Below are 27,176 nucleotides of genomic sequence, written 5' to 3'. Positions count from 1 at the left end.
GCGCAAAGCCTGGAGGTACTACAAACAATGCCAAATACGTTGGCATGCGCTCCCAAGTGCCAACAGAACTTGTGGCTTACGTAGCATCATTTGCGCCTTAAAGTGACGGCCGTGCTATTTAGATATTATCTCAGGACCATGACACTGACCTCTGCATGCTCAATCTGATGGTGCAGATTTCAATACACGTTATGACCTGATGATTCTGCATAATGAATGGGCACGACGACGTCCTCGAGATAGACAAACAATGGAATACATGATGAACACAGACTGAGAAGAGCAGGTCTAGAATGAAGATGAAGCACACTCGAGCTGGTCCCAGTAAGAGCACATACAAGGAACAAAGCAAAAGGCCATAGCGTAGGGGGAGCGAATGAGGTGAATGCATCTACAAAGTATTCCAAGCAATGGTCTGTGCTGGCATCTACCTCCATGGAGATTGGTGAGTTATTCCGGTGACTCGTATTATGCGAAGCAAGGATGACCGCCGAAGACACCGCAAAAAAAATCAATGTTACGTCTCTGAGACAACACTAGCTGCGGGCGCGGTGCACGCGTCCGAGGAAACATGCATCGTGCTGGTTTGAGACTGTTTTGGCGAGAGGGGGGAACGGCAGCGTAGAACGGTGACAGCCGGAGAGCTCGAAGGATGCCATACGTTGGCTGGGCAATCTGTACCGGCTTCCAGCGCAGATGATAGGGTGGTGTGCTTGACGGATCTGGTGTGAGCGGCGTACGCGATGAAGCGCTGTCCGGGCGAGTCTTGGAGACGTTGTTCGGCTCAGTCTCGCTTCTCGAATTGCAGTAGCCTTATTCTAATAGTCCTGCGCCTATAGACTACTCGTCAGCTATGGTTGGATAGACATATATCAATCAAACTCTTCATCAACGTACACACAGCGACAGACGTACCTTGCTCTTCTGGTGCAGAGGCGCTCAGATATGCGTCGGAGATGGTCGTTGCGCCCTTCTGTGCTATTCCATGATCACGGGATAGTTCGATAGCTACTTGCGCATTTAGTGAAAGCGATGAGGAAGACGTCTCAGCATCTGCGGATGACACCGAGACGACCTTCAATGCCGCAAGGACCGCGCCGGAGTTGTTGCAGGAGATTGTATGACCGTCGGCATCACTGGCACAGCCCTCGTCACCCACCCTGGCTACTTCGCTATTTTTGACATCCTGTGCAGCGTCCCTCTCGGCTCCATAACGTTTCCAAGATTTGGTCTCATTATCCCAGTGCAATCCAATCCTGGACAAGCTGTGTCATCGAATTAATGAAAACAGTGAGCCAGCCATTAGCGTACCTGATTGAGCTACACGATATGCTATGGTTCAATGAATTGTTATTTCAGCAATAGACCGCACGACTGCATGAATACGTACCCCAGGATGCCGCGTTCGCCAAGCTTCGCCAAGCACACTCTTAGGTCGTTCGCCCATTTCTCATCTCGGACGTCCGGCCCGTAAGGTGTGCTGACATATACATTAACGTGGGCCAGGTTGTCAAAGACTGGTCGGGAGAGGATATCATCGAGCTGCGGGAGTTTCTCGATCAGCTTTCCCAGGCATACATCTAATGATGCATCGTGGAAGAGACCGGAGTAGAATATTGAAATCCTGGATATATGCGTGGACGTCACTCGGGATATGACAGCAAATACAGGAGTCCACAGGTATGGACCATTCTTGTGATCGGGATGGACGGTGGACTCGAGATGTTCGAGGTATGTATTCTCGGATACATCAAAGTATGGCACTTTACGAATTGGTTGAGAACGCTTGAGTAGAATAATGATATTAGACGCACCTGAACCTGAATATGGTGACAGAGCTTCACCATCGAGGAGAGGGAGAATCTTGTATTGGCCGAGACAAAGACTAAGATGATGCAATGATTGCCCAGAAGGTCTGACGAGCTTGTTGAGAGAGACGTCCGAATCTGATGTCTTTAAGTTTCTTAGCAGTGCCAGTAGTAATGAAGAAGTCGGCAAGATCAACTATGGAGCGAGGGTCGGAGTGCATATCGAAGTCGTATATCAGCCCAGCAGTCACGAGTCGTGGCGGTAAATCCAGATGTGCAGGAATATTTTGCAAGTCAAAGCCGTGATTTATAAATATGCATGACTCCTAAGACTCTAGGGTTTCGAGGGCGGGAAAGGCGCATAGGAGGCGAGCAAATGTCGTGACTGAGGGGAAAACGGCATTCGAGAGGTTCAGTGTTCGGACGGCACTCCATAGACACGCTTGCGTAGAATGGGAAGGAGGAACCAGGCACTTGCGGTTACTGACAGAAGCAATGAAGTCGACTAGTTCGACGAAGGAGGCCCGCAGCGCAGGGACACTGACGTCGGGTATGCTGTCCAAAGTCAGTGTCTCCAGCTGCATGTGCGACAGAAGAGGGAATTGAGAGATAGTGAAGGCCTCAAAAGGCTGCTGAGTGAATTGTACATCGGAGAGATGGAGCCGCTTGAGTCGGGGAGGGCACAGACGAGGCGGCCCAGCGTCAGAATCGACGGACGAGGTAGGTGATCGACAGGTCGCAAAAGACGGCCATCTTCCGCCAAGCCTCGACGCAAACGTCGCCAGGTGTGGAATCGGCCGGCGCCCGTCATTCCAGTTCCCGCCTGCGATCGACACCCCCATTGGCCCACCCCAACGCCGCATGTCATCGCTTGAAGCCTCCACTTTGATGCGCTCCACCTCTTCCGTACTCTTCAACTTCATGTTCAACAATAAGCACTCTTCAGCTATCGGACGGAACCCTCTGCACACCACTCGGCACCGTTCCGGCGTGTCGTACTCGCCTTCCTTGGCCAGGTCGTGCAAGATGACCAACCATATCTCATTCGGGAAGGGTAGCACCATCGTATGCAGACCACTACATTTACCGGCCGTATCTACCAAGTTACATGTATGTCTTCCGAGCACGCTCGCTGACGAAGCTCACCGCAAGTGTGAATGGGAGTCTTTCAGTCCGCTGAGACCTCACAAATTGTAGATGGGATGCACCCCAGTCGAGGCGCGTACACAGTTGCTTTGAACGGGCCATTGATATGTATGCTGAATCTCAGCAACCCTTCATTAGCAAGGCACCGTTTGCCACACATCGCCTGCTGTTCCGATCCGTGTCATTCGTCCTCGCTCGATGCTCCAGGCTCTCTATGAGCGCCCTCCGTTCATTGGGAATGCTGCCCAGGCCCAGTACTCCATCTCACGGGTGTTATCAGCCGTCTCCCGCATCCCCATTATAAACATCGGACATTGGTTCTGGCAAGGCGGGTCCGGTTCCATGTGAGACACAGACCACCTTCTCTGCACGCTTCTGGACCACCCGCAGTCTCCGCGTTATCGGAGAACTTCGTTGATATATGAAGAGAAATCGAACGCGCTTGCGTGCCACATGAACCGCCGAAACTGTCTAAGAAACAATCATTGTACAATTCAGCCGCCTTCTTGATACAAGTAGCGTCATGTCGCGGCCCACCAGCCGCGGTAGTGCTCGGTGATGTGAGCTACGACCTACTGTACCAGCCACGAGCTGCGATCGGCCCGTATCGTTCAATGTGAAGCTCGAATGCGGGCGTGGCGCGCATACCTCTCATGGTGCGTTCTATCGCCCGCTTTATCGTCGCTCAATCTCCGCGTGTTCTGAATGAGGCTGTGCACCCGTGTGCGTGTCATGTCTGTATGTGGAATGCAAACATTGTACAGTCGGCACAGTATAGGCAAGGAAACGGATGTCCCCGGAACGTTCCAGTCGCACTGAGCCCCTCGAGATGCACTTGTCCCACATCATGCGATACAATCTGCTCGCCACCTCCTCAACATGTCCGTTTTTCCGCGTAACAAGAGACTCGCTGAGGCATGTTGAGCCATCACTGCATCGACTTACTCTCAGTGCGGGGTCTTCGGAGTTCGTGATACAGGTCTACGATATCTGGATAAGTGAGGACATGAGCGAAGGTGCGCACGGCTCGGAGCGCGGTGATGCCGGTCGACCTGCATGATGTCTGACACGCCGCGAGTTCATAGCTTCTCGTGCATGACTATGCAAAAGACGGCGCCGTTGCACCTGCACAAATGAGGGCAAGAAAGTACATGTTGCCTGACTAGAACAAGAATAAAGGTAGGGACAAGGCTAGCCGCGCCTGCAATACGCACGTCGGAGTAAACTGTTGGAACAACGGTGCGAACGGCGCGGGGCGCGTTTGTCCACGGGCGTAGCGATGCCCGTAAGGGACAATCGCGTACTGTACATACATCGCGCGCGGTCATTATATACTACGATAGGGGCCTCCGGCCCCCGCCTACTCGCGCGCCCGAGCTTTCGAGCTCGTTCCTGACCACGCGGGGCTGCGTGTTTCAACATAAACGTGTATCATGCTTATTTAAGACTGATACAGCGAGAGGAGAATAAGGCGGCCTGGCAGCCGGAGAACTTGAAAGATGATACATATGGGCAGGGGAATCTGTCTGGACAGGCTATCGGTGCATGCAGTCGTGACGGCGCTGTGCTTTGAGCGTCTTGCGCGAGTGGTGCGCATGGTGATTGTCTGACCGGGCGAGTCTTCAGAGAGACGTCGTTCGGAACGCTGTTTTCTATCGACTTTGATTTTTCCTACGCGGATGATCCTAAGTCCATAGATGACTCGCCATCTGGATTTTGGTGGAAATACGTCAACGGCATTCCTCCCTCGCCGACAAGCACGCACTGGCAGACGTACCATGCCCTTCTCGCAGATATGTTTCTGAAGCCAGCGACTGCATCTATGGTGCAATCCTATCACCACACGCCGGACCGGCAGCTACTCTCGTGCCCGTTGAATATGGCGAGGGGCGTGCCTGGGTATCGGCACACGTTCCTGATGTCGCAAAGACGACTTGCAACCTCGCAGCATCGGAGTCGTCATTAGAGGTCGCACAGGTATCGGCATAATCCGTACGGCTCTCTCCGCCAGCCCTAGTCTCTTCACCAGCTGTCACGTCGTCATGTGCAGCGCTCCTTTCGACCCCATAATGTTTCCAAGACATGGTGTCGGAATCCCAATGCGATCCGATCCTGGACAAGCTGTATTAGCAAGCTGGCAAGATAATGAGCCCAGCATATGGCGTACATGGTGCGGTTTAGCTGTGTACTATGAATCAAGATATTTTTGTCAGAATAGCGAGCTCGCCTATACAAAAGCACGCACCCCAGAATACCGCGCTCATCAAGCCTCGGTAAGCATGCTCTTAGGGCATCTGCCCGTTCTTCATCTCGGTCATTCAGCTGGCCAGGCGTGTACACCTCTATATTGACATGAGCCAGAGTGTCGAAGACTGATTCCAAGGAGAGGAAGGCATCGAGCTGTGGGAGCCCATCCATCAGCGGTCGCAAATCTTCACCCAGCGAGTCATCTACGCGAAATAGCACTGTCATTCTGGATATGTCCGTGGACGTTATTTCGGATAGGACCTCAATCACAGAAGTACAGAGGCACGATGCATTGTCGCGAGTGACGTTGACTCTGAGGTCCAGACGTTTGAGGCACGTATTTTCCGAGAGATCGAAGTATGGGGCTGTACATGCGGATTGTAAGAACTTGATCGAGACCATCATATGAGACGCACCTGCACTTGGGCCTGTATGTAACGATACATCTTTGCCAATCCCCGTTTGCCAGAATTGGTATGTGTCGAGGTCGAGGTGATGTAACGAATGCCCACAATGTCTGACGAGCCTATTAAGGGAGACGTCCGACTCTGTCGTTACCCGGAGTAACGGCCCTGGGGACGGACGAATATGAATGTGCCGAAGTCGATCACTAATGCCAGTAGCAACGAAGAGGTCGACGAGATCAGCCACGGAGCGAGGGTCAGAGTGAGTATCGAAGTCGAATGCCAGCTCGACAGCCACCAAGCCTGAGGGTACACCTGAGTGCGCAGGAATGCCTCGGAGGTCAAAGCCATGTTTCACAAACGTGCATGTCGACATAACTTGGAGTGTTTCGAGAGCAGGAAGCGCGCACAGAAGGCGAGCAAAGGTTGTGACTGAGGGAAAGGTGACACCAGAGAGGTGCAGCACTCGGACGGTACTCCATACTGGACACGGCTGCGTAGGACCGCGAGAAGGAACTGGGCATTTGCGGTTACTGACTGCAGCTATGACGTCGATCAGCTCGACGAAGGAGGGAGTCAGCACGGAAACGTTGTGCAGCCTGTACAAAGAAAATGTCTCGAGCTTTGTGCGCGGCAAAAGGCGGAATTGAGAAATAGCAGACGCGTCGAAAGGTTGGTGACTGAACCGTACATCGTAGAGTGTGAGTACTTTGAGGCAGGGAAGGGCACACACCAACCGGCCAAGCGTCAAAACTGTAGGGAAGTTGACGCTATAAAGGGAAAGTAGAGTGATCGAGGAGAAGCGAGCGAGATCGCGAAACACGACGTCCGCGTCGAGATCACGCGCCCGCCACACCGCGTTGGAGATGTTCAGCATGTCAACAGCAGGCCATTTTCCGCCAAGCCTCGACGCGAAGGGCGCCAGATGTGGAATGGGCGTGCACTCGTCTTCCGTTTCCCCGCCATAGATCCTCACACGTTGGGGCCCACGCCAACGCCGCATCTTATTGCCTGAAATGTCCACCTTGATGCACTCCACCTCTTCTGTGCTTTTGAACCCCATGTCCCACGATAAACACTCGTGAGTCATCAGTTGGAACTCTCTGCACACGACTCGACATCGTTCCAACGCGTCGTACTCGCCTTCCTTGGCCAAACTATGGAAGATATCCAACCATATCTCGTTCGGGAAGGGTGGCGCCATGGTATACAGAGCGCGATGTTGTGCCGGTCCTATCTAGCAAGGTATCTGCATGCATTTCGAGCGTACTATCTAACGGAGCTCACCGGAAGGGTAGATGGGAAGCTTTCAGTCCGTTGAAACCTTGCAAATCGCAGTGGAGGCGGATGGGGTGCACACTAGTCGCTCTTGGCAGACCGCTGATATATGTGCGCTGAATATCAGGGACCCTTGATTAGCAAGACACCGTTTACCACGCACTGTCGCCTCATTGACGCGTGTCGCGCGAGCTAGCGTCAATTCCTCCAGGCTCGCTCAATGACGTCGCCTTTCCAGTGATTTTGATCGTAGACCGCCTCCTCTCCGCTCGACTTCGACGGTGTAAAGTTTATTCAGCGTCCCTTCCGGCTTTCGCCCGGCTGGCACCCGACAAAACGTGTATGTATCTCGAATAGATGCTATCTGTCCTCGAGTGTACGGCTACACAAGAGGATGGAAGGGAGCGCATGGTGGGTAGCGCGAATATTACAGACTAACGGTAAAGTGAAGTCAGCGTGAACTGTCGCTAGTCGACTGATTCGGACATAAACATACCTGGCGCTCAACGACCCCGACGCTCTCACGCATCTCTTTGACTACATCAAAGCGACCGGCCGCTTCGCGGCCGGACGGAACGACCGCCTGGATCCCCACTGACTCAAAATCGAGGTATGACAGTCTTCCCGTGACGAACGACCACTCCACGCACTTCCACTACTCCTTGCACGAACACATCCCTCATCATATACTGATTATTACTGTACATTTCTTAATCTACTACCTACATACTATTACTCTTACCACACCCTGCGCCCATGCCTTTCACTACGCCCTCACCCGGCCCCTTTGACAAGCTGAACTCGAGAGATGTCCTCACCCATCCCCCACGTCGATACATGTTAGATAGATCGCTCGCGCTCCACTTACTCCATGCTACCGGACAGCCCATCGATACTACCCCCACGCTACGAAGTGTACTCGCAGGTAGTATCCGGCATAGGGCGAAGCCCTCAAGCGGATATAAAACTGGATTTAAAAATAAAAAATAAAAAAACATACCTGGCGGTAAAGCGAAAGGGAGCGGGAGAGCGCGCTCTCCTGTCCCTGACCTGACCGCCAGTTTATATCCTCCCGTCAGGCACCTGCGCTGTCAAAGGGGCTTGCGAGCCGCATATCCCCACTGTTCGGCACGCGGGTCGAGCAGGGAACATTGCACGTGTTGCGAACGCGTGCGCCCGATGCGGCGGGCAGTGTTTTGTTAGGGCTCGCGCTGATTAGACTTGCATAAAGGGATTTTGGACCCGATTGATACTGCAGGCATCTCTCACCTCTGTCTTCTGCCAAATACCCAGCTGGAGACCCTGCGCCTGACCAATTCTTCATGCAGCGACCAAGAGCCTACTGCCTCCTTTCTTTAATTCGTCGACCTCAGTAACCGGATGCCTGTCATCACTCTTCGCCATCTCACGCGGGGGTGTCTATGGAGCGCCGTTCGATCACTGCAGCCTTGGAATATAACTTTTCGTTCAATCACTACCTTTGCCCGTGCGCCCTTCCCGCGCTCGACTACCTTGAAAGTTCGGGGTCATACACGTTCATGAAGCACGGATTTGACCTCAGAAGTGGTCCTTCACGTTCTGGTTCACCACCATGATTTGAAGACTGTCTCGCTGTCAACTGACGGGCGACGGCCCGAAACTCGCTCCGTGGTCGACCTCGTTGACCTCTTCATAATTACTAGCACCAGTGACAACAAATCTCTGGCTTCCCCTGTCTTCAACTTCAGGCCCTCTGCTCGCACGTACATACGCACCCGCGTAACAACTGCACGACCTGAAAATTAACGGTTCCGCCGCTAGATGCTATCGCTCGTCCACATGGCCTTGAAGAGAGACTCGAATTAAGGAGGAAGCCTACGGCGCCTGAGATATATGTTGTTCATCGCCAAAATCACGATCTATGTCTTCGCTGTTTCTAGGTGATGTTGCTTCTGTCGCCGTCATAGTATTGATTTCGACAAGTATCAGTATATATAACATATGCGAGCTCTTACTAATATCGTCTTTTGTGTTGCCAATCTGCTCTCGTGACCCCTCCTTTACAGACCTGCCGTCTTACTCGCGTAAAGCGTAAGCTGATTTTGATGTATAACCATACATTTTTAATCCTGCTCGTGCTGAGCGGCTGAAATTCATTCCGCTTCCCAGTAAATTGATGTGCGCGTTCCTCACTTGAAGCCCGAGAGAGCTAGTCAGGCGTACGGAGCGACCCTGACACTATCTTTCGCTTGAATCAGGATCAACTGCCAAGTCTACGCAGGACTGCGAGATGAAGGCGCACTCATACTTTGCGACGGGTATCTCTGTTGTTACGACGCCGAGGATCACTGGGCTATCACAGCCTGTAAGACTACACGCTCAGGCTGGCCCCCCTCGACAATTTGAAAACAAAACACAACTGAAACATTCGATCTTTCGACTGGGTATCCTCGCGAGAACAGAGCCTACTTGTATAAGGTATGTTTCAGCAGACAAAACAATGGAAGGCGCAAAGCATTATGGACATCTTGTATGCAACTTCGATCAATGCAAAAGCGGTCTCGAAGAGAAGTTGACAGATCGAATGTCTGACTATGCAAAGTGCAGGCAATTCCTCAAGCGTCGCGGCGTTCTCCGCAACAGTTCTGGGAAAGCTGTCGTTATGAAAGGCAAGATTCTTCTCGCAAGCTCGACCCCATGCAGGCGGCGGCGTGGACCACGGGCAGTTGGGAACATCTACGTTCATCCCGCCGCAGGACACAATGGACATAATCAATCGGAACGATAGTGCGCTCAGGACACTTGAAGAGACTGTAGCATTGTCGTCTACCGTCGAGCACAAAAGCTGTCAATAGAGGCGCGGTAGCTCGAAAAGGACAGCAATAGGATAGCGGATTTACATGACATGGTCTGGCCTGCAGCCACCTGAATGATCAGCGGGTATGAATTTACATATAAGGCTGTAGAGACCAAAAATATCAAATTATACCACTCTCCCTGTGGCCTCGGGATCTCAGGAATTAGTGATGCGCATACAACCCCGCCAAGGCACTGCTACAACTTCAACTTGCATGTCACCCTGCCATAACTTCCAATGTCAGTCAACCACGCAAGCTATGACCACGAAATAGCTGCATCTATTATGATAACAGCAGAGATCTCACCAATCACTACTATGTCTTGTCTCGGACGGCGTAACAAGGTCCTCGCTATGACATCGCCCAGGGAGGAAGCAGAAGCCTTTACCTATGTTGAGTTTGGACCACCGCACCCCAATGATGTTAATGCCATCAAGTACCATGACAAAATCACATCTACTGTTAGTACAGCAATCAACGACCCAGTGGTAAGTCAGGTTGAAGTGCAATCCTTTAGTCGTGTATCCTTAGACAAGTAAGTAGCATCATTGACATCTAGGCGCATAATTTATGTCGCGGCCACAGCGAAATTTGGGACATACGAAATTCTCCGGCCCCTCACCCCAAATTGCTCGCCATCATTCCATAAGTACGGCAAGAACCCGCCGTCTCGGGTCCTCGATCTCGGCTGCGGTAAAGGGTACTAAGTACTGAACGCGGCCAAGTCATGGAAAAATACGAAGGTGACCGGCCTTGATCTGATTGACGTCTACAACATGTGCGGCAAGGAGGCACATTGTCCCGAGTCACCGTCAGAGGTACACAATGTCGAATGGGACAGGAGCAATTTGTGAGTGCTTGTTCAGTCCGTCATTACCGCGTTGGCTCACCTGTTACAGCGTGAAAGACTCGTTGCCGTACGCGGAAGATTCCTTTGATCTTGTCAGAATGGCCAACTTGAGTCCCTGCATCCCTCGGCAACATTGGGAATTCGTGTTCAGTGAAGTATGGCGCATCCTTGCGCCTGGCGGCCGGCTCGAGCTCATCGATGACGACCTGGAATTCCCTACAATTGCGCCGCCGCCATTGTCTGTGCCACACCTCCAGAAGTCCCTCAACAGGCACTGTGTTATTATTGGGGCTGAATGGCTAGCCGCTGCTGTCGGAGGATCAGATACGAGATTACCTCTGGGACTACGAACGGTAAGTTCAAAAGCACTACCTGTATTCTTTGTGTGACATTCCCTTGTCCTACAGACTCAGATGGCAACGCTTCAACTTGCCCAGTGAACCGCCAGTTCTGCGAATAGAAGAAGAGCAGGTGGAACAGTCTACCTTGACTTCTTTCCTTCGACGTACAGCCAATGTTTCTCGGACGCTTTCTCCCACTCGAAGGAGGCTCATCTTCCGCTCCATCTTTCAGTCCACAAGGCCAGCTTTCAGATGACGATTTGAAGAAGCTGACCAAAGTCCGAACACTTCGAGTATGGTCCGCCGTCGAGGCTGATCATGGCTCGCCACTGCCCGCTGTTTCTTCATGATCACGGAACCTACCTCATCGCATTTGTGCTTGCTCTCCTCAGGCTATCCACACACTCGTTAACATGGTTTATGCCAGTTTCGTTTCATGATATGCAATTACTACGATTTGACCTGCTCTTCGCATTTGTACCGGTCTCATCTTGACGCCGTAACAGCCTGGGCGCTCACCTGCGTTGCAGTCCATCCAACAAAACGATGACGCCGATTGCACCCCACGTGCATCGCAACTCCTCCACAGCCGAGGTTGGTTCCGCAGAAGCTGGAGCAAGAGGATGAGGTACTGGAAGAGCTATACCTCCTAGAGGCTGTCGGAGAAGCCAATGGGACCAAGCAACCTAATGTATGTCCAGCTCTTCCCTGTAGTCTTCAGAAATCAACGCCCACATAAAGGAACAAGACAACACCGTCATCCCGAGCGACCATCTCCATCTCGTGTGGGAGAACCAGTACACCAACCTCCTCGGTCTAGGGATTGATGAAGAATCGAACACGTCGCTTGAACCTCTTGACCTCCCGGTTCTGAACTGATGAACAACAAGGTGGGCGACGGAGGTTGTTGGACGGAATGACAATGGTGTCAGACTTGTAGTTCAGAGCTATCGGTCGAAATCCAGCTCCGGGCATCGTCATCGAGGAAGAACTGTTATCCAGGGAGGAGCATTAACAAGTGTTGGCGAGGCTGATACAAAATGCTGGTGAGAAGCAGAGAAGATGGCGGATAGCTGAGCCAGTCAGCAACGACGGTGTCCTGACATCAGCGGACGGACGAAAATCCTATACAGTGGTTTCGTCAACTTGACAAAAACTATCCAGTCACAAGCTCTCCAAGTGGCCAGGATGCAGAGCACGATGGGTTGGGCTGTGCCGCGTGCGAGATGGTGAACGACCGCCAGATGACTTGATCGACTGCTAGGCGCCGTGAGCCTGAGACACTCGTGTCGATTCATGCATCATCATTTGATCAACCTTCTCAACTGCGTTCAGTAGTGGCGGACACGTTGAGGCAAACCTCTCTGTTCATCTAGGCTTGCGTATGTCGCTCATGAATACTGTCTCCTGGTCGGTCACGAAGACATTCGTCTTGATGCTGGTGCACTCGCGACGTTATTTTCCCTCAGATTGCTCTCCTTTCTTGCGTCGTACCTCTGATTTGTCAAGTATCCTCAGATGTAGGACGCGGTGAATCTGGTTACCTTAATTAACAGCGACCTGATTTACCGGCTAATTACTGGTAGATTAACCGGTAATTTACCTCGGGTCGAAAACATGGGTGTTAATCTGGGTTAATCTGGGTATATTCCTTGCCGACAAGTCTATTGATCTGACTGTTAAGTTCCTGCAGGACAGTTTAGCTGGTAGTGCGGTTTCCCAGAAGGAATGACAGGAATGCGTAGTGTCATCAAACATCGCGAGCTCAGTCAAAGTTCGCGCGGAAGACCTGGACTGGGATACATGGTAATTGACGGTCAATGTTGTGATTTACCGCTTTAGGCTGTAAATTAACGTTAATCAGCACGTAGACGCTCGTGGGTTAATTAGCCGTTAATTACACCTGTTAATCTGGCCCCCTAACTGCTAATTTACGGTAAATCAGGAAGGGATTCCAGATTCACCGCCCCTACTCAGATGACTCTCGGTGCTCTGATAGAGCTGCTTTCCTTGCAGTGATTCAACAACCTACCCGAAACCACACTACTTTCCTATCGCGTCCACGCCTCTCCAAAATGCTCGATTTGATTACTGAGCTCGTCCGAACGGTACACTTCTCCGAGCTTCATGAATGGTTTTTGTATGTCTGTTACTGGCTCATGGACATCTTTCAACATATCGTGACAAAAATTGGTTATTTGCATCGTACTTCGTTTGTCTGACCTTGAATCAAGGCTTTATCATCCATATCTTCTCGTCCATATCATACATTCCTTGTCTTCGCTGAACATCTCAGAACCACATCTTGAGAGGCTCGAGCCACGCATTAATGGGTTCAAGCCACGCGTTCCACCTCTGGTCGACCTCTAGCCTGAGGGCGTTCGAGAGACCGTCCAGAAGAGGACCGAGGCGAACATTTTGTGGCGCCGCACTCTGGGCCTGAGCCTGCACGCGCATGAACACTTCTGTGACCCCCTCCGCATGAACTGCACAAGAACGCACCATAGGCTGAGTGTTGGTCTCTCCAGAAGATTCTGATATTGATTCTTGATTGTCAAATGTGAGCTCGGTCTTTAGCTCCAACGATCTCAGCTTCGGAGTGAGATGTGGGTCTCCGCACGGGCTTTCGAGATTCAGTTCAGACAAGTCGGGGATGTGCTCTTCGTCGCTGTGTGGTACAGACTGGATCTTTGGTAAGCATTGACGACATTGTGGCGTCACGGTCGGGTCCACTCACAGTAAAACTGTCTGTTTTTGCCGTGTTCCCCATCTTCCAGTCCATATAGCATGCATCGTCATTCACGAATACATCGTCTACGTCCGGTAGGTCGATGTAGGAACAAGTGGCTACTTTATCTCTAGTGGCGGGCTTGAAATCGTATGATTCATCAAGAAGGGACATTGTAAGTTGCGCTATATGGAGAGGAGTGAGTACTGAATATATGTGATCAAGTGTTACCCGAATGCAGGTGTGCGTACAAGGCTGGACTGGAGGCACGATCTTCACGTAGGAGCAGAGAGCGACCTGTGGCCGGCGCCTATACAAGGTGCGTTTGTGCTCGTGATCGCTGATCCAAGAGACTGTGAGTTTGACGGAGACAGAAGCAATACTGTATTCATCACGCACTTTATCACGAATTTATCCGAATACTTACCATTTCAGACTAGTAGGGCAAGAATAATTGAACTGATCATGCGGACACATGTTCATGGTATCTACCAGTCGGTGAGTGTCTGACCTCACGCGATTCCTGGTAGACTTCCTTCCTTCCTTCCTCTCGTCAGGCCTAGCAGAAACAATTTCTGGTATGTACACGAGCAGTCTGGACAAAGGGAGATTTGCCACTGGTGGAAACCTATGGTCCTATGTTGTCCCTATTGTATTTTGGACAGGGTTAATGAGTACTGTGACAAAGCGCACCGTCTGCCCCTACACTATGCAGTGTTCTCAGCTGCATTCTGCCGCTTGCCTGGCTTTGCGCGCTGGTCAATCCTGGACCTGCGCCGGTACAATGCATCAATCACATTGTACACACATATAGTTGGTGTCTATAAGGTGACCTGTCTTCAGTAAGGAAAGTTGCCACTGAGGCACACCATGACAGCTGTTCTGTGGAAGTCATATTCATGTCTTTCTCATCCTGCAGAGACACTTGCAATCGTGACAGGGATGCCCTGCAGTGGCCATCGAATACGATGCTCCTCCGCTTTGTTGCGTGCGGTCCTGGCGCGAATGTAAATCGAAGGACGTGCGACTCACTTGGGTCGTGCAAGAGAGTATCGCAGTCTCGGGACGGAACCAGACTGAAGATGTGCAGGAAGGTAATTTGAAAATCTAGCCACCCTTGAGGGGCATAGAATACGCATATAAACAGAAGGCGTAAGGCGATGCGACACGTCACATATCAATCGCGTGCAGAAACACCAAATGCGGATCGCGAGAGGCAATACACTTTGCTGTCAAGGATCGGGACCCCGACCGTAGGCACTCACCTGCTGTCAGACGATGTAGCAACGCAATCAGAAACTCTCGTGTCAATGGCCTGGGTTATATTCCAATGCAATACTTGTACTTCATTGACGAACAGTGTACGTACTCGGGTCCCCAGCATCTTTCGGGCAATGATGACGAAGGCGCCATGTGATGTATGCGCGCTACGCCACCCTCGTAGTCTGCTGTCAACCCACAGTGGAACGTTGATGGCGACGTCAAAGACGTTCGAGTACAGTATGCCAATCAGAGGTCGAGTCAATTGGCAAGCTTCACACTGACAAGGGGGTCACTGATAGAGTGTCCGTGAGATTGATCAGTTTAAGAGGTAGTGCATGGAGGCTGTGCCATGCGTATATCAACGATCTGTCAAGGTGAATGTGGTACGCACCTCAACTGCTGTATATATCACCTTGAAGTCTCAGCAACTTGAAGCCTCCTGTTGAAATAACGTTTCCGGTGAGCTCCGTCAGACAGAGCACTCGGCACACTTACCGTTACCTTGCTAGATAGGACGACGAACGTGACGCTTTGCATACCATGGTGTCTCCTTTTCCGATGGAGATATGGTTGGATATCTTCAAGGACCTGGACAAGGAAGGCGAGTACGATACGCTGGAGCGATGTAGAGTGGCCTGCAGAAATTTCCAAGCAATGGCGGAGAAGTACCTAGCATATCACATGATATTCAAGAGCACAGAGGAAGTTGCACGCATCAAGGTGGACGTTTCACGCGATGAGATGCGACACTGGAGAGGACCAGGACAAGTGAACATCCAGGGAGGAAACGAGCGCCGAATTCCACACCTGGCAACGTTCGCTTCGAGGCTCGCGAGAAGATGGACGGGCGTCAATAGGCTGCATATCACCAGAGCGGTGTGGCGGGTGCAGGATATTGATGCGGACGCCGTCTTGCGCGATCTCGCCGTCTTCTCGATCACTCACCTCCACCTCGACAACGTCACATTTCCGACGATTTTGACGTTTGGCCGCCTCCTTTCCTCTCTCCCACGCCTCCAATCACTTGAACTCCGCAGCGTGCTTTTCAGCCGGCAGCCCTTCGATGCATGCAGTATCGCTCAACTCCGTGTTCTGCCACAAACGCAGCTGAAGGTATTAATATTCGGCTTTTGGTACGACAGCTCAACAGTGATCCAGAGTTCATCCTTTGTCGAACTGCTCGACGTCATTGCTTCCGTCAGTAACCGCATATGCCAAGTTCCCCCTCGCGATATTGCACAGGGATTCCCATGGACTACTGTTCAAGCACTGAGGATCGATGACGTCGTTTTTCCCTCATGCACGACCTTTGCTCGTCTCCTGTGCGCCCTTCCCGCCCTAGAACGCCTCGAATTCTCAGGGTCATGTACGTTCATGAAGCACCCCTTTGACCACCGCAGTGTCCCTCGACGCACTGCTCTACCCTCACGATTAGACTCCGTCTCTCTGCCAACGGAATTTGGCTTACAATCCGGCCTCCATTCCGACCCTCGCTCTGTCGCCGACCTTGTTGACTTCTTCATCACTGCTGGCATCAGTGATCAACTTCGCGCTTTCAACGTTTGGCTGTCCCCGTATTTTCAGCTAGCAAGAGAATCCGACATAGCCCTCAATAGGCTCACCAAACATTCAGGGAAAACACTGCAACATCTGTCGCTCGGCACACCCTTACGCTGGAGTGTATCGAATGAGAAGGATCTATGTGTCCATGAAGACCAGAACACGGGTGAGTGCCATACTATGCGTTCGATCAGATGCTAATGATCCATGCTTATAGCACTATACTTCGATGTCTCGGAGAACACGGGCCTTGAACACCTCGCGCTCACGGTTGATGTCACTCGCGAAAACATATTGCGCTTGTGTACTCCTGTGACCAATATCGTATCCAACGTGACGTCCACGCATATATCGAGCATTATAGTGCAATTTCACTATAATTCCGACTCGATCGCATCGCTCGATATAGATTTGCGAAGGCTAATGGATGGGCTCCCGCAACTCGATGCCGTCCTCTCCGGGCCAATCTTCGACAACCTCACCCACGTCGTCATAGCAGTGCACCACTTCAACAAACAGGATATCCGAAGTGAAGAACTGGTAGATGATATAAGACTGTGCTTGCCGAAGCTTGACGAACGCGGCATTCTGGGGTTCGTATCCTTGCAATTCACACACCTTGCTGCTCAACTAACAATGTGTCTATCAGTAGCATATCGTTGGATGGCACCAAGTATGTTGTATGTTGAGCTCATCATCGTCTTAGCTCGCTGACACGGGTTGCAGAGGATTGGACTGCACCGCGATTACGTGAAGAATGCCTGGAAACGTTGCGAAGTCAAGAGGAACGAAACTGTGAGAACTCATGCAAGTGCTACTGGTAGCGACAAAGGCCGTATGGATGACAACGCCACCGGTGATAATACTGCGGAAGGGTGTCGTAAAACGCGCGGCGAACTAACAAACTCAGATGGAGAAAAGGTCCCTCGTTTGGACATCACCTCCATGGTCGAGTACAAATGAGGTATGTCGCTCAAAGTTTAAAAGGCGGCCCAATTGAGTAACAGTGCCACATCCAGACAGGCTAGCGGGTCAGAAGGCGCCTTTGTTTATATAGATACAGCCTTCTGATAGGGCGAAGGCAGGATGTGTCACTAAGGCGGTCACGAAGGCGCTGAGCCATGCAGAGGGTGTACACCACGCACGAAAACATCGCCGTCTCGTCAAACATGCTGGAGCGAGTCTGCGCCGGAGCGATTACGGCAATCGTGAAGGCGGTCGAGGATGCCGTTGAGACATTGAGGAAGGCTGGGATTGGCCAACGTTAGCGATGAACAGAAGGCGCTCCAAGAGAGTTTGAAGGGCTGAGTGAGCGAGCGTGAATCACACAGGTCGACAGCAGGCGGTGCATGGAAGCTGTGTTATGGTATGAAAAGTTTCACGAATGCAGTTGATGTATATAAACGATGAACGAACTGGACACAGTGGACGTCTACGCACCTCATCTCCATACAAACATCTTACGAGACCGGATTACTGGCACATCGCGAAACTCTGCGCCATGGTGCGACCCTTCCCAAATGAGATCTGGTTGGATATCTTCAAAGGCCTGGCCAAGGAGGGCGAGTACGACACGCTGGAACGGTGCCGAGTGGCGTGCAGGGGATTTCATCCGATAGCGAAGGAGTGCCTAAGAGGCTACCTTAGATTCAAGAGTATAGAGGAGGTGGAGCACATCAAGGTGGACGCTTCAGGCGGTGAGATGCGACGCTGGGGTGGGCCACTACGAGTGTACATCGATGGCGGGAACGATGAAGATGGGCACCGACCTATTCCACACCTGGCGACGTTCGCATCGAGACTCGCCGGGAGATGGACCTGCATCATGGACCTGGTCATCACTGGCGCGGTGTGCCGGGCACGGGATCTCGATCTGGACGCCGTCTTCCGCGATCTGGCCGCCTTTTCGATCACCAACCTCTACCTCTACGACGTCATCTTTCCGTCGATTTTGACACTTGGCCGTCTCGTCTGTGCCCTCCCAAGCCTCAAAGTGCTCTGTCTCTGGAATGTGCAATTCGCCCAGCATCCCCGTGATGCATCCAACATCTCCCATTTCCGTCTTCTGCCACGCACGCAGCTAGACACACTCGTCCTGGGCCATAGGTCCGATGACTCAGAACTGAGACCCTCCTTCGTTGAATTGGTCGACCTCATTGCTGCCATCGGTAACCGGAGGTGCCCAGTTGCTCCTTTCAATCTTGTGCAGGCGTCCCCATGGAGCGCCGTTCGAGCACTGCAACTCGGCAATGTCATGTTTCCCTCAACCACAACCTTCGCTCGCCTCCTGTGCGCCCTGCGTTCACTCGAAAGCCTCGAATTACTCGGATCATGCTCATTTGTGAAACATGGCTTTGACCTCAGAAGCGTGCCCACGGACCTGGGTTTACCATCACAGTTGGCAGATGTCGACTTCGGCCGGCATTCAGAACCTCGTTCTGTAGCTGCCCTTGTTGACTTCTTCATCTCTACTGGTCTCACTCACAAGCTCCGGCGTATCACCTGTTTCATGTCGCCGATTCTTTGGGTGACAACAAAGTCCGACGCCGTGCTTGACAGACTCATCAAATATTCAGCACAGTCATTCCACCATCGTTCACTCCAGCGTGCGTTATACGACCCAGATGAATGGCCCGTGCTTGAGAATCACAGTACAGGTATGTCTCCTACCATGGGCTCTCCTGCATGTTTTTAATCGCTATATATAGCCCCATACTTCGACGTGTCTAGTGCTACGTGCCTCGAACACCTTGATCTCACAGTCCAGTTCATTCACGACAATAGATCGCGTCTGTGCAATTCGGTGGTCGATATTCTGTCACAGGTCGCATCTGCGCATATATCCAGGATTCGAGTGTGTTTCTGGCTTCATCACCTGGGCGCAGAACTCGATGTAGAGCTGGGAAAGGTGTTGGATGGGCTCCCACAGTTTGATGCCATCTTCTCTCGGCCGATCTTCAACAATCTCACCGACGTTCACGTACACATCAGAACACCTGATTGGTCGTATGTGCGGGATGAAGAATTAGCGCATGACCTACGATTGTGCTTGCCAATGCTTGATGCACGCGGTATTCTACGGTGCGTATGCTTACGTTTCGTGTACTCGCTGGTCCAGTGACATTGCATCTACTCACAGCGTATCGTCAAGGGACACTAAGTACGCTGTTCGCGGAGCTTGCAGTCTCTCCAACTCGCTGACACAGGTTGTCCAGGATCTGAATGCACCGGGATTGATGGCTGAAAGTGTAATGGGATTAAGAGAATTGCGGCACAGGATGCTGCGGTGATCAATGGAGGGACTTGCATTGACGGCGACAGTCGTGCGAATGATGGTGCCACCCGTGCGGTCCCGCACGACGACTCGCATGTAGTCTCTCCACTGTCGCAGCACGTCCTAGTGCCATCAGCTGCCTGTGCTGACACGCAGACAGCTTCCTCGTCTTGTTCAGCAGACGGAGGAGTACCTGCTACACCGGCTAGCAACAATGAACTCGCACCGCAGGATGCAATGGCCGGTTCGGGAAGATTCTTGGGCGGCATTGCATCAGACGATCGTGCTACGTCTGCCGGCAGTTTGATGATGATAATGATGGAGCAATGAAGCTGATGTACGTGTCAAGGTGTGTTTGACGAGTCGTCTGCGGACTCAGGATCGTCTGCATGGGAATAGCTGATCGTGACGGGGCGATGGTTGCAGTACATCGCGCAATAATCATCACTAAGCCCGAGCCGTTGGGTGCAGGCTCACACCGGAGTTGTCAGTTCCTGCGGGCTTGCCGCTCTCCCGGTTGCCTCCCCTCCCGTCTCGCTGACTATGTCTCGAATCAGCACATCTCATATTTCCTCCGACGCACATACCGCGTTCGTGCCTGCTATCGCCTTGTCTCTGTTTTTCTCGTCTACCGTCATGTACGTGAGATCGCCTTCTCCGCGATGTCTTTGGCTACGTCCGGTATTCCAGTTATCACGGTCTGAGTCAAGCCTGTTCTCGCATATACGATGCTCGCAGCGCATGGGTTTCATGAGAGCCCTCGACGACACATCACCATGACTGGCCTTTGAGCGGACCCCAAACTTCCACTCGGAGCCCAGCGACGACATTCCTTCTTCTGCGCGTATTGACGCCATTGCCGACGACCGACACTGATGCTCGTTCGCATCACTCGCGCCGTGCTAGAGTATACAGTCACGACTCCGGCGTTCTCCGGGGGCGTATGTGTGGGTGATTGCCAGAGTCGCAATCTATATGCCTATGCCTCATGCGGTCTCTATTCGCTGTCGCCCATTGCCCTGTTCCCCCATCAACATGTACTCATGTACTAATTGGCTTATGTGTCTCTCGATTTGATATCGAGCTGTTCTGCTCGGTCCTTATTATTCGGAATGTGATATGGTGTTCTCGAGTTCGAAGCCATTGACCTGGACACCTACCCGTCCATTATGCTGTCAATGGGAATTATTTACGAGACAATATGTTTGCCAGCGCTGTGAAGCTAGAATGATATGGTCAAAGAGTGTTGACATCTTTGGCAGGCCCACTACGCAATACGAAAGCCGCGAGGGGCGTTTTGGTGACGGTACACGGTCGCAAAGTATCAAGGTATGCGCGACGATGCGAACATTGTGGGGGAAATATACTTCACTACCAAGTACGACTGTCACGGCCGGAGACGTCCATGTCTCGTGCGTCCATTCCGAATACAGGTGTCGCACATACCTGGGTGCCCAGCCTCGTGCGCAACATGCCTGCAGGTGGAAAGAGGCACCATGTGAGCTGTGCAGGCCACGTCAGCCTACAAGGTTCACTGCCATGTGGGCGACGAGGTTGCTCGCAGTCCGTGGCGACTGCGGAAAGCTGGCACCAAACTCGTGGCGGACCTGCGAATGTAGATGGAGAGTTCTCTCTCTCGGCCCGCGAAGCCTGCTTGACTGAGTACTAGCGAATTCAGTCGCTATCGAATTCCCCATTTGAATAACAGTATCATACCCTGACACGCCAGCAGATGAGAGAAAATGCATCTCTGTCTATATCAATGCCGCCCTTTGATAAGGCAAAGGCGCTATCTAGCGCTGCAGGTGACCAAAAAGGCACGGAGCCAGGCAGGGGAAACGATACAGAACTGGCTGTCTGAGAGAGCTCACTAGAAGGTGGTTGCAGTATCAACGGGAGGTTATCAGTTGCTGAGATTGGTGAGCCGCGGCGGTGGCGAGGTGCGTGAACATTCATTTCGTACAGTGAGTTAATATACGTCTGCTTTAGATCTGGAATTCTTCATTCGCATGACATATCTGCCATGCGCCGCCTACTGACTCGACTTGTGCGGCTCATGTTCGCTCAACCCTTCAAACCCTCTTTGACCGTTTTCTGATCATCACTCACGCAGGTCAATTCGTAGCGACATCCTCGACCGCCTCCACTACCTCCGCCAACATCACAGCGCAGACTTGCGGCGAGGCTTTCGCGCGCCGGTGGGGTGCATACGAATATCTTGTTAGATAGGGTTACTGGCATATCGTGACCCTCTGCGCATCATGGTGCTGCCTTTCCCGAGAAAAATATGGTTGGTCATATCCAAAGGCCTAACTAAGGAGGCTGAGTACGATACTCTGGAACGATGCCAAGCGTGTCCCCGCACCGACTCGTGACTTTGCAAGAAGCCAAAGTGACGTATGTTCAGGCAGAAGACGCGGAACTCTGGCAGATTTGCAGACTGTATCATATTTGCTCGTGTCAGCGGCGCCCAGCTGTTCTATTCTGACATATATCATGCATGCGCCTCTTCTAGATGTCTCGACGGGCTCTGTTCAGTTAGTTTGATGGAAGGTGTCTATGTAAAATGATACAGTAAGACACGAGTGCGCAATAGGTTGCTGTACGTAATCAAGCGAAAGCATCGGAACGCCGGGGACCTCATGAATAGAGTACTATTTCTAGTATTATGCCTCCTTGAGTAGTCATCAGACCCCCCGAGTCGGCAGGCGTGACCTACCACCAATCTCGGAATCTCTCGGGATGTTCGCAATCCGATCATTGATTGTGGCTCCTGGGCCAATCAGGCAAGGGGTGCCGACTTGGAGGGTCTGCCGACTACTCAGGGAGGCATAGTACAAGAGACGCCATTGCTCCGGATGTAATCAGATTGTGGATGCTTTCGGATCGCAAGGATCAATCTTCTTGTCCGCAAGATTATAAGATTGATCATTGCACGCTGTGATCCGAGTATCATCTCGTCAGTCTTCCGTATGCCTTTGATGTGGATTTGCGGTCAGAAACATGGGGCTGCGCGGCGTTGCTCTTGTGTAAATCCTTCAACGAGACATCCAATCACTTACTTCCTAAGTTGATCCGAAACGATATCTAGCAAGCAATAGAGTCACATCTCTCACACCCACGGTGGCGATGTGGCGTTGTGTCAGACTTAAGTTTCATGCCTTGACCTTAATTCTAGAACATGGTCAAGTTGACGAGATGCACAGTGCCACGAAGAGCATGTATCGAAAGCCCAATGCGGTAGAAGCAACAGCGTGAGCTCCTGCCGCTCCACGAACCGCTCTCATCGAACTATCAGCATCAAGCATTATCGAATCTTCTCGGTGAGCACCTGGAAGCCGTACACAAAGTGCATAGACCTCCTATTACTCTTCATCTTTCTGTCAATGCAGGCCCATGAAAGCAGGGGAGCAGTGCATAGCTCTACTCCGAATCACCGACCTCTGAGATCTCGACGATGGGAAGCCGTGCCGCCTCTTGAAATGCTCATATACTGCAACGAATCTGACGGCTCAATTCGAGTATCCAGCAGAGCGCTGTTTGTAAGTGACAGCATTTGTTATGTAGGGTACCGCCGTCCTGATACCCTTTGCAGGAGATCGGGAATTTCCTTCCCACCAATTCGGCATTTTGGTTGAGCACAGCCGGCGTAGTCTTCACTCGCATGCTGGAGGAGGCGTCCTATTCAATCGACCTGAAACGCTCTTACATTTGTCTCTTCATTTTCTGTGTCATTCCCGAACTCTACTCAGACTCAACGCCGTTATTCTGTGATTCCCCTACTGGGTATGCGCTCGTCACCACTCGAGAAGCTACAGGGACAATAGCGGGTCGTGTCTCCTCTCATATTGTGCAAGATGTTTCGGCAGGAAAGAGTGATTCGGCACCCGGTGTTAGACACCCCACCTATCCATCGTATATGACTGACGACCACTCCCCAATTGAGTTCTCGTGTATCTACTCAGCCGATAGGCTGCCCACTGTTCGGTTCTCCATTGATCCCCTCAAGAGGCAGCAGGAGAGCGAACCGGCCCTCCATTTAATCGAACACTTCGCGACTCTGCTCTCTTTGTCGTTGGAGACAGATCTCGCTTGGTGTCGGGTTTGCGCTGAGACCCTGGTGATATCGGAGAATTCCGCCAGCATGCCGACTAGCCTATCCCATCCGTCACAGTACTTTATCGGTTAGTCGTATAGCCATCCCACATATGCGCTTCTAATGCAGCTTGGCCTCCAATAGGATTTGATCTTTCCCGAAAGGGCACAGGATTGAAGGCTTACTTCCTGACGGAAACATGCTCCGCAGTCTATGGTGTATCCAAGACAGATGTCGTGTCCTCTTTAGTCGACCGGCTGTCCGCTATCCCGGGAATGGAGGCACCTAATATCTACATCGCATGGTGCGAAATCAAGGCTTTCTTTCAGTTGCTCCCGCAACATCTCCAGCCATCCCTGGAGATCGTTGCAGTGGATTGCGTTCCATCACATGCGAATAGGCTCAAGATATATTTTTGCATACCACTGGCGACACTGTCTACCATCAGACGCGTGATGACCCTCGACTCCACACTACAGCTGCCCGACGTCGAGAAAACACTTGAGTGGGTCACGTTGTTTTGGAGACTTCTTTTCCCGAATATCACAGATGATGAGGAACCAAGCGTTGAGCTTGCGCGACTTCGGCATCCTACGAGCGGTCTCTTGTTCTACTTCGACCTGCGTCCGGACCATACCAAACCATCCCCAAAGGTCTACATTCCCGTACGTCACCTTTGTAGAAATGATGGAGACATCATTCACGCGGTGACGTGCCTCTACGACATGCTGGGCTTCGAGAAGGCAAGGGACTCGTACGGACACTTCGTGCGCAATACTTTGTGAGCTTCTTGTTTGTGTGCTCAAAGCCATTGTTAATATAATGAGTTATGTTCACATGTTTATCCGTGTTCCAGCGTCCACAAGAGAATGGAAACGAAGACAGGTGTTCACACATATGTATCATTTGCCGCTAAGCAGGGTGATGCTGAGATTACCGCTTACTTCAACCCGGAATGCTTCTCCAGCGAGGGGCCAGTGTAGTATACTTGCAGGTGTGCAGGCTGAGGGCAATCATATCGGCTCTGTTTATCACGATAGACGTTCAAAGCTCACTTAACTCGAGCCCGTCTGCCCTCTACGCAATATTCATTGTGCAACGCACCTCGAAGCAGCACCGACATTTCCAGGTTATGACAATCAACTGACTGTTTAACCAACGCACATTCATCATACCACAGTTGCGCGATGTCTAGAGCCCAGTACTCCAGCATCACTGTCAAGTCGCATATGTCTGCAGCTGTCTGTCGAAGATCTATCATACATGGAATATTTGAAATAGAACATCATTTATATCCCCTGTAACAATATCCTTGTGGATAATAATCACATGGACGTCGGTAGTATCCTCGTACACATCGATTCCACGTCGCATAGGTAAGCTCAAGTCTGTTCTCACCCATTGATATAATCATTTTCCAGCCGTGCCTAATAGGTCTTCAGCGGTTCCCTCCTTGAGATACTCTTTGCTGTTGTTTAGCCAAGCCTCGGTGATGCGAGCCGATAACCTGGATTGGAACGTAATGGCGTCGAATTGGCTTGATGCTGCAGGGATTCGACCGTTGAGCTGCCCGCTTGAGAGTGTCGGATGTTCGTGCCCAATGAATAGAAAGCATCTCACGGTTTGATTACATTCGGAGCGACGGTGTCTTGTATATTGCAGCAACGAGAAACTTTCTTTTACGAAGTTTACGAAGTTGCCGTTCCGATACTTCCGCTTGATTACGTCGTAAAGCAACCTAGTGCGAACTTTCTGTTGACGGACAAGCGCGTCCGTTCGCCCCGCGTGCGCGCGCGCGCATGACGCCGCGTTATCGCGTCGGAATTGGCGCGATGTTGTCGCGCCCCTGGCGCCCCTGTTCCTGCCTGTATACCCGGTCCTTTTCGTTTAGCCACGTGGCGTAGATACTGGCGACTCACCATGTTACGATATGTTATATACTGCTCCTGTGCCGATGCGAGCTTCAGTTGATTCTCTATCACTGAAGCTCGTAAGTCCCTGTCTTCTCCCATGTATTGTACATACGCTGATCCCCTGTAAAGACTAAACATCGTTAGGTATAGTAATACACAGAGTTGATTCTCTATCACTGAAGCTCACCGAACGTCGTTAGACCCAACGTCGCTCGTACCTCGTTGAGACTTTCAACTTGCTCAGTGTGTCCTATCAATTTGCATAGACACCTTCCATCAAACTAACTGAACATGTTGGAACAACGGTGCGATGGTGCGATGGGCGCGTTTGTCCACGGGCGTAGCGATTCCCGTAAGGGACAATCGCGTGCGGTATGTACATACATCGTGAACGATCGTTTTAAACTACGATAGGGGCCTCCGGCCCCCCGGCTACTAGCGCGTTCGAGCTTTCGGGCTCGTTCCTGACCACGCGGGTCTGCGTGTCTCAACAGAACAAAGCCCGACAAGACGTCTAGAAAAGGCGAATGCATAATTTATGTCAGCAAAGAACAGCTGGTTGCCGCTGATACGAGCAAATATGACACAGTCTTCAAATCTGCCAGAGTTCCGCGTATTCTGCCATGCGAAAATAGATAATGTCGTCCGATTCCGCAATCCGGTCATTTCACATGCCGCATCCGTCAAACCAAGGTTGCACCCCGGTCCACACATTTAGAAACAGCCCTCCCATGCCATAGCTTTGAACATCCAACCACCGGCTTGGGGCCCTAATCATAGCCTAGCAAAAATGCGTCCAGCAAATTATATCACGTTTCTTTAGCTAGTGAGCTTGAAGCTTGATGGGCGCTCAAAATGCGCTCGAAGTGATGATCATGTCATGTAAGCATCATTCAGGGGTCTGCTAGCTGTATACTCGAAGCCATAATATGTTTATTTTAATTCCTGATGACTACCCAATATAATGTCGAACCACCGGCGAGGCTCCAGAGTGTGAACGGCGGTAGCTGCGACGGGCGTCTCACTTAGACTTCTATAAATGGTTCTTAAACCTGACTAATCGGTGACGGTCGCTGGTTCTCACGCGTGATGGCCCACGGGCGTTCGTCCGGGAGGACGCCCAAGCGAGACGGGACGTGCGATACAGAAGTACTACATGTAGTATTTTTAATATGTAGGTGCTGTTTAGAGGATTTAAATGATCTAACAAGCATAGTATTTGACGAGGAGGGTGAGCTGTTCTTAAATGTGTGGACAGAAGTGTAATCTACTCATGTCCGGCGGTTAGGGACCGGAACACTGACCGGAGCGGACCAAAACGAGTGCCGGGGCGGGCATCAGGGCGGTTTGGCGCAGGCAGGAAGCTCATCTGATTTGACCGATTTGCGATCCCAAATGACATTATCTACTCACGCTTCTGCCATATCATAC

At 51.6% G+C, this 27,176-nt stretch overlaps 8 protein-coding genes across 8 annotated transcripts; 4 read left to right on the top strand and 4 right to left on the bottom strand.

The window, feature by feature from the left end:
* Positions 1–840: 840 nt before the first annotated feature.
* Positions 841–2,872, bottom strand: POSPLADRAFT_1052643 (hypothetical protein; the record flags this gene model as incomplete). The annotated part of the gene is made up of 6 exons (XM_024480296.1): positions 841–851; positions 916–1,256; positions 1,312–1,320; positions 1,391–1,763; positions 1,815–1,953; positions 2,297–2,872. The coding sequence occupies 6 exons, from the start codon at positions 2,870–2,872 to the stop codon at positions 841–843; spliced, it is 1,449 nt and encodes a 482-aa protein (XP_024342778.1).
* A 1,902-nt stretch (positions 2,873–4,774) lies between these two features.
* POSPLADRAFT_1052642 (hypothetical protein) lies at positions 4,775–6,809 on the bottom strand (the record flags this gene model as incomplete). The annotated part of the gene is made up of 4 exons (XM_024480295.1): positions 4,775–5,066; positions 5,122–5,142; positions 5,200–5,566; positions 5,618–6,809. The coding sequence occupies 4 exons, from the start codon at positions 6,807–6,809 to the stop codon at positions 4,775–4,777; spliced, it is 1,872 nt and encodes a 623-aa protein (XP_024342777.1).
* Positions 6,810–10,037: 3,228 nt separating this feature from the next.
* On the top strand, positions 10,038–11,790 carry POSPLADRAFT_1043522 (hypothetical protein; the record flags this gene model as incomplete). Its single annotated transcript, XM_024478332.1, has 6 exons — positions 10,038–10,212; positions 10,306–10,413; positions 10,537–10,570; positions 10,620–10,923; positions 11,501–11,602; positions 11,653–11,790. 6 exons carry the CDS (start codon positions 10,038–10,040, stop codon positions 11,788–11,790), a joined length of 861 nt encoding a protein of 286 aa, XP_024342776.1.
* Positions 11,791–13,203: 1,413 nt separating this feature from the next.
* POSPLADRAFT_1132248 (hypothetical protein) lies at positions 13,204–15,052 on the bottom strand (the record flags this gene model as incomplete). The annotated part of the gene is made up of 9 exons (XM_024484192.1): positions 13,204–13,356; positions 13,414–13,599; positions 13,649–13,824; positions 13,891–13,992; positions 14,333–14,410; positions 14,509–14,521; positions 14,672–14,715; positions 14,905–14,954; positions 15,009–15,052. The coding sequence occupies 9 exons, from the start codon at positions 15,050–15,052 to the stop codon at positions 13,204–13,206; spliced, it is 846 nt and encodes a 281-aa protein (XP_024342775.1).
* Positions 15,053–15,442: 390 nt separating this feature from the next.
* POSPLADRAFT_1052639 (hypothetical protein) lies at positions 15,443–17,425 on the top strand (the record flags this gene model as incomplete). Its single annotated transcript, XM_024480294.1, has 4 exons — positions 15,443–16,628; positions 16,680–17,055; positions 17,115–17,142; positions 17,189–17,425. 4 exons carry the CDS (start codon positions 15,443–15,445, stop codon positions 17,423–17,425), a joined length of 1,827 nt encoding a protein of 608 aa, XP_024342774.1.
* Positions 17,426–17,963: 538 nt separating this feature from the next.
* POSPLADRAFT_1131900 (hypothetical protein) lies at positions 17,964–20,516 on the top strand (the record flags this gene model as incomplete). Its single annotated transcript, XM_024484146.1, is given in 5 exon segments — positions 17,964–19,113; positions 19,171–19,564; positions 19,581–19,629; positions 19,710–20,026; positions 20,228–20,516. 5 exon segments carry the CDS (start codon positions 17,964–17,966, stop codon positions 20,514–20,516), a joined length of 2,199 nt encoding a protein of 732 aa, XP_024342773.1.
* Positions 20,517–23,218: 2,702 nt separating this feature from the next.
* Positions 23,219–24,815, top strand: POSPLADRAFT_1043520 (hypothetical protein; the record flags this gene model as incomplete). Its single annotated transcript, XM_024478331.1, has 4 exons — positions 23,219–23,278; positions 23,332–23,920; positions 23,977–24,613; positions 24,689–24,815. 4 exons carry the CDS (start codon positions 23,219–23,221, stop codon positions 24,813–24,815), a joined length of 1,413 nt encoding a protein of 470 aa, XP_024342772.1.
* A 1,597-nt stretch (positions 24,816–26,412) lies between these two features.
* Positions 26,413–27,147, bottom strand: POSPLADRAFT_1132407 (hypothetical protein; the record flags this gene model as incomplete). Its single annotated transcript, XM_024484209.1, has 2 exons — positions 26,413–26,526; positions 27,046–27,147. The coding sequence occupies 2 exons, from the start codon at positions 27,145–27,147 to the stop codon at positions 26,413–26,415; spliced, it is 216 nt and encodes a 71-aa protein (XP_024342771.1).
* Between the last annotated feature and the right edge of the window lie 29 nt (positions 27,148–27,176).

The sequence above is a fragment of the Postia placenta genome (genome assembly GCF_002117355.1).
Source record: "Postia placenta MAD-698-R-SB12 unplaced genomic scaffold POSPLAscaffold_2, whole genome shotgun sequence".
NCBI classification, from domain to species: Eukaryota; Fungi; Basidiomycota; class Agaricomycetes; order Polyporales; family Adustoporiaceae; genus Rhodonia; species Rhodonia placenta.
Note: the sequence above shows the minus strand (reverse complement) of the source record. Positions and strands in the feature narration are given on the sequence as shown.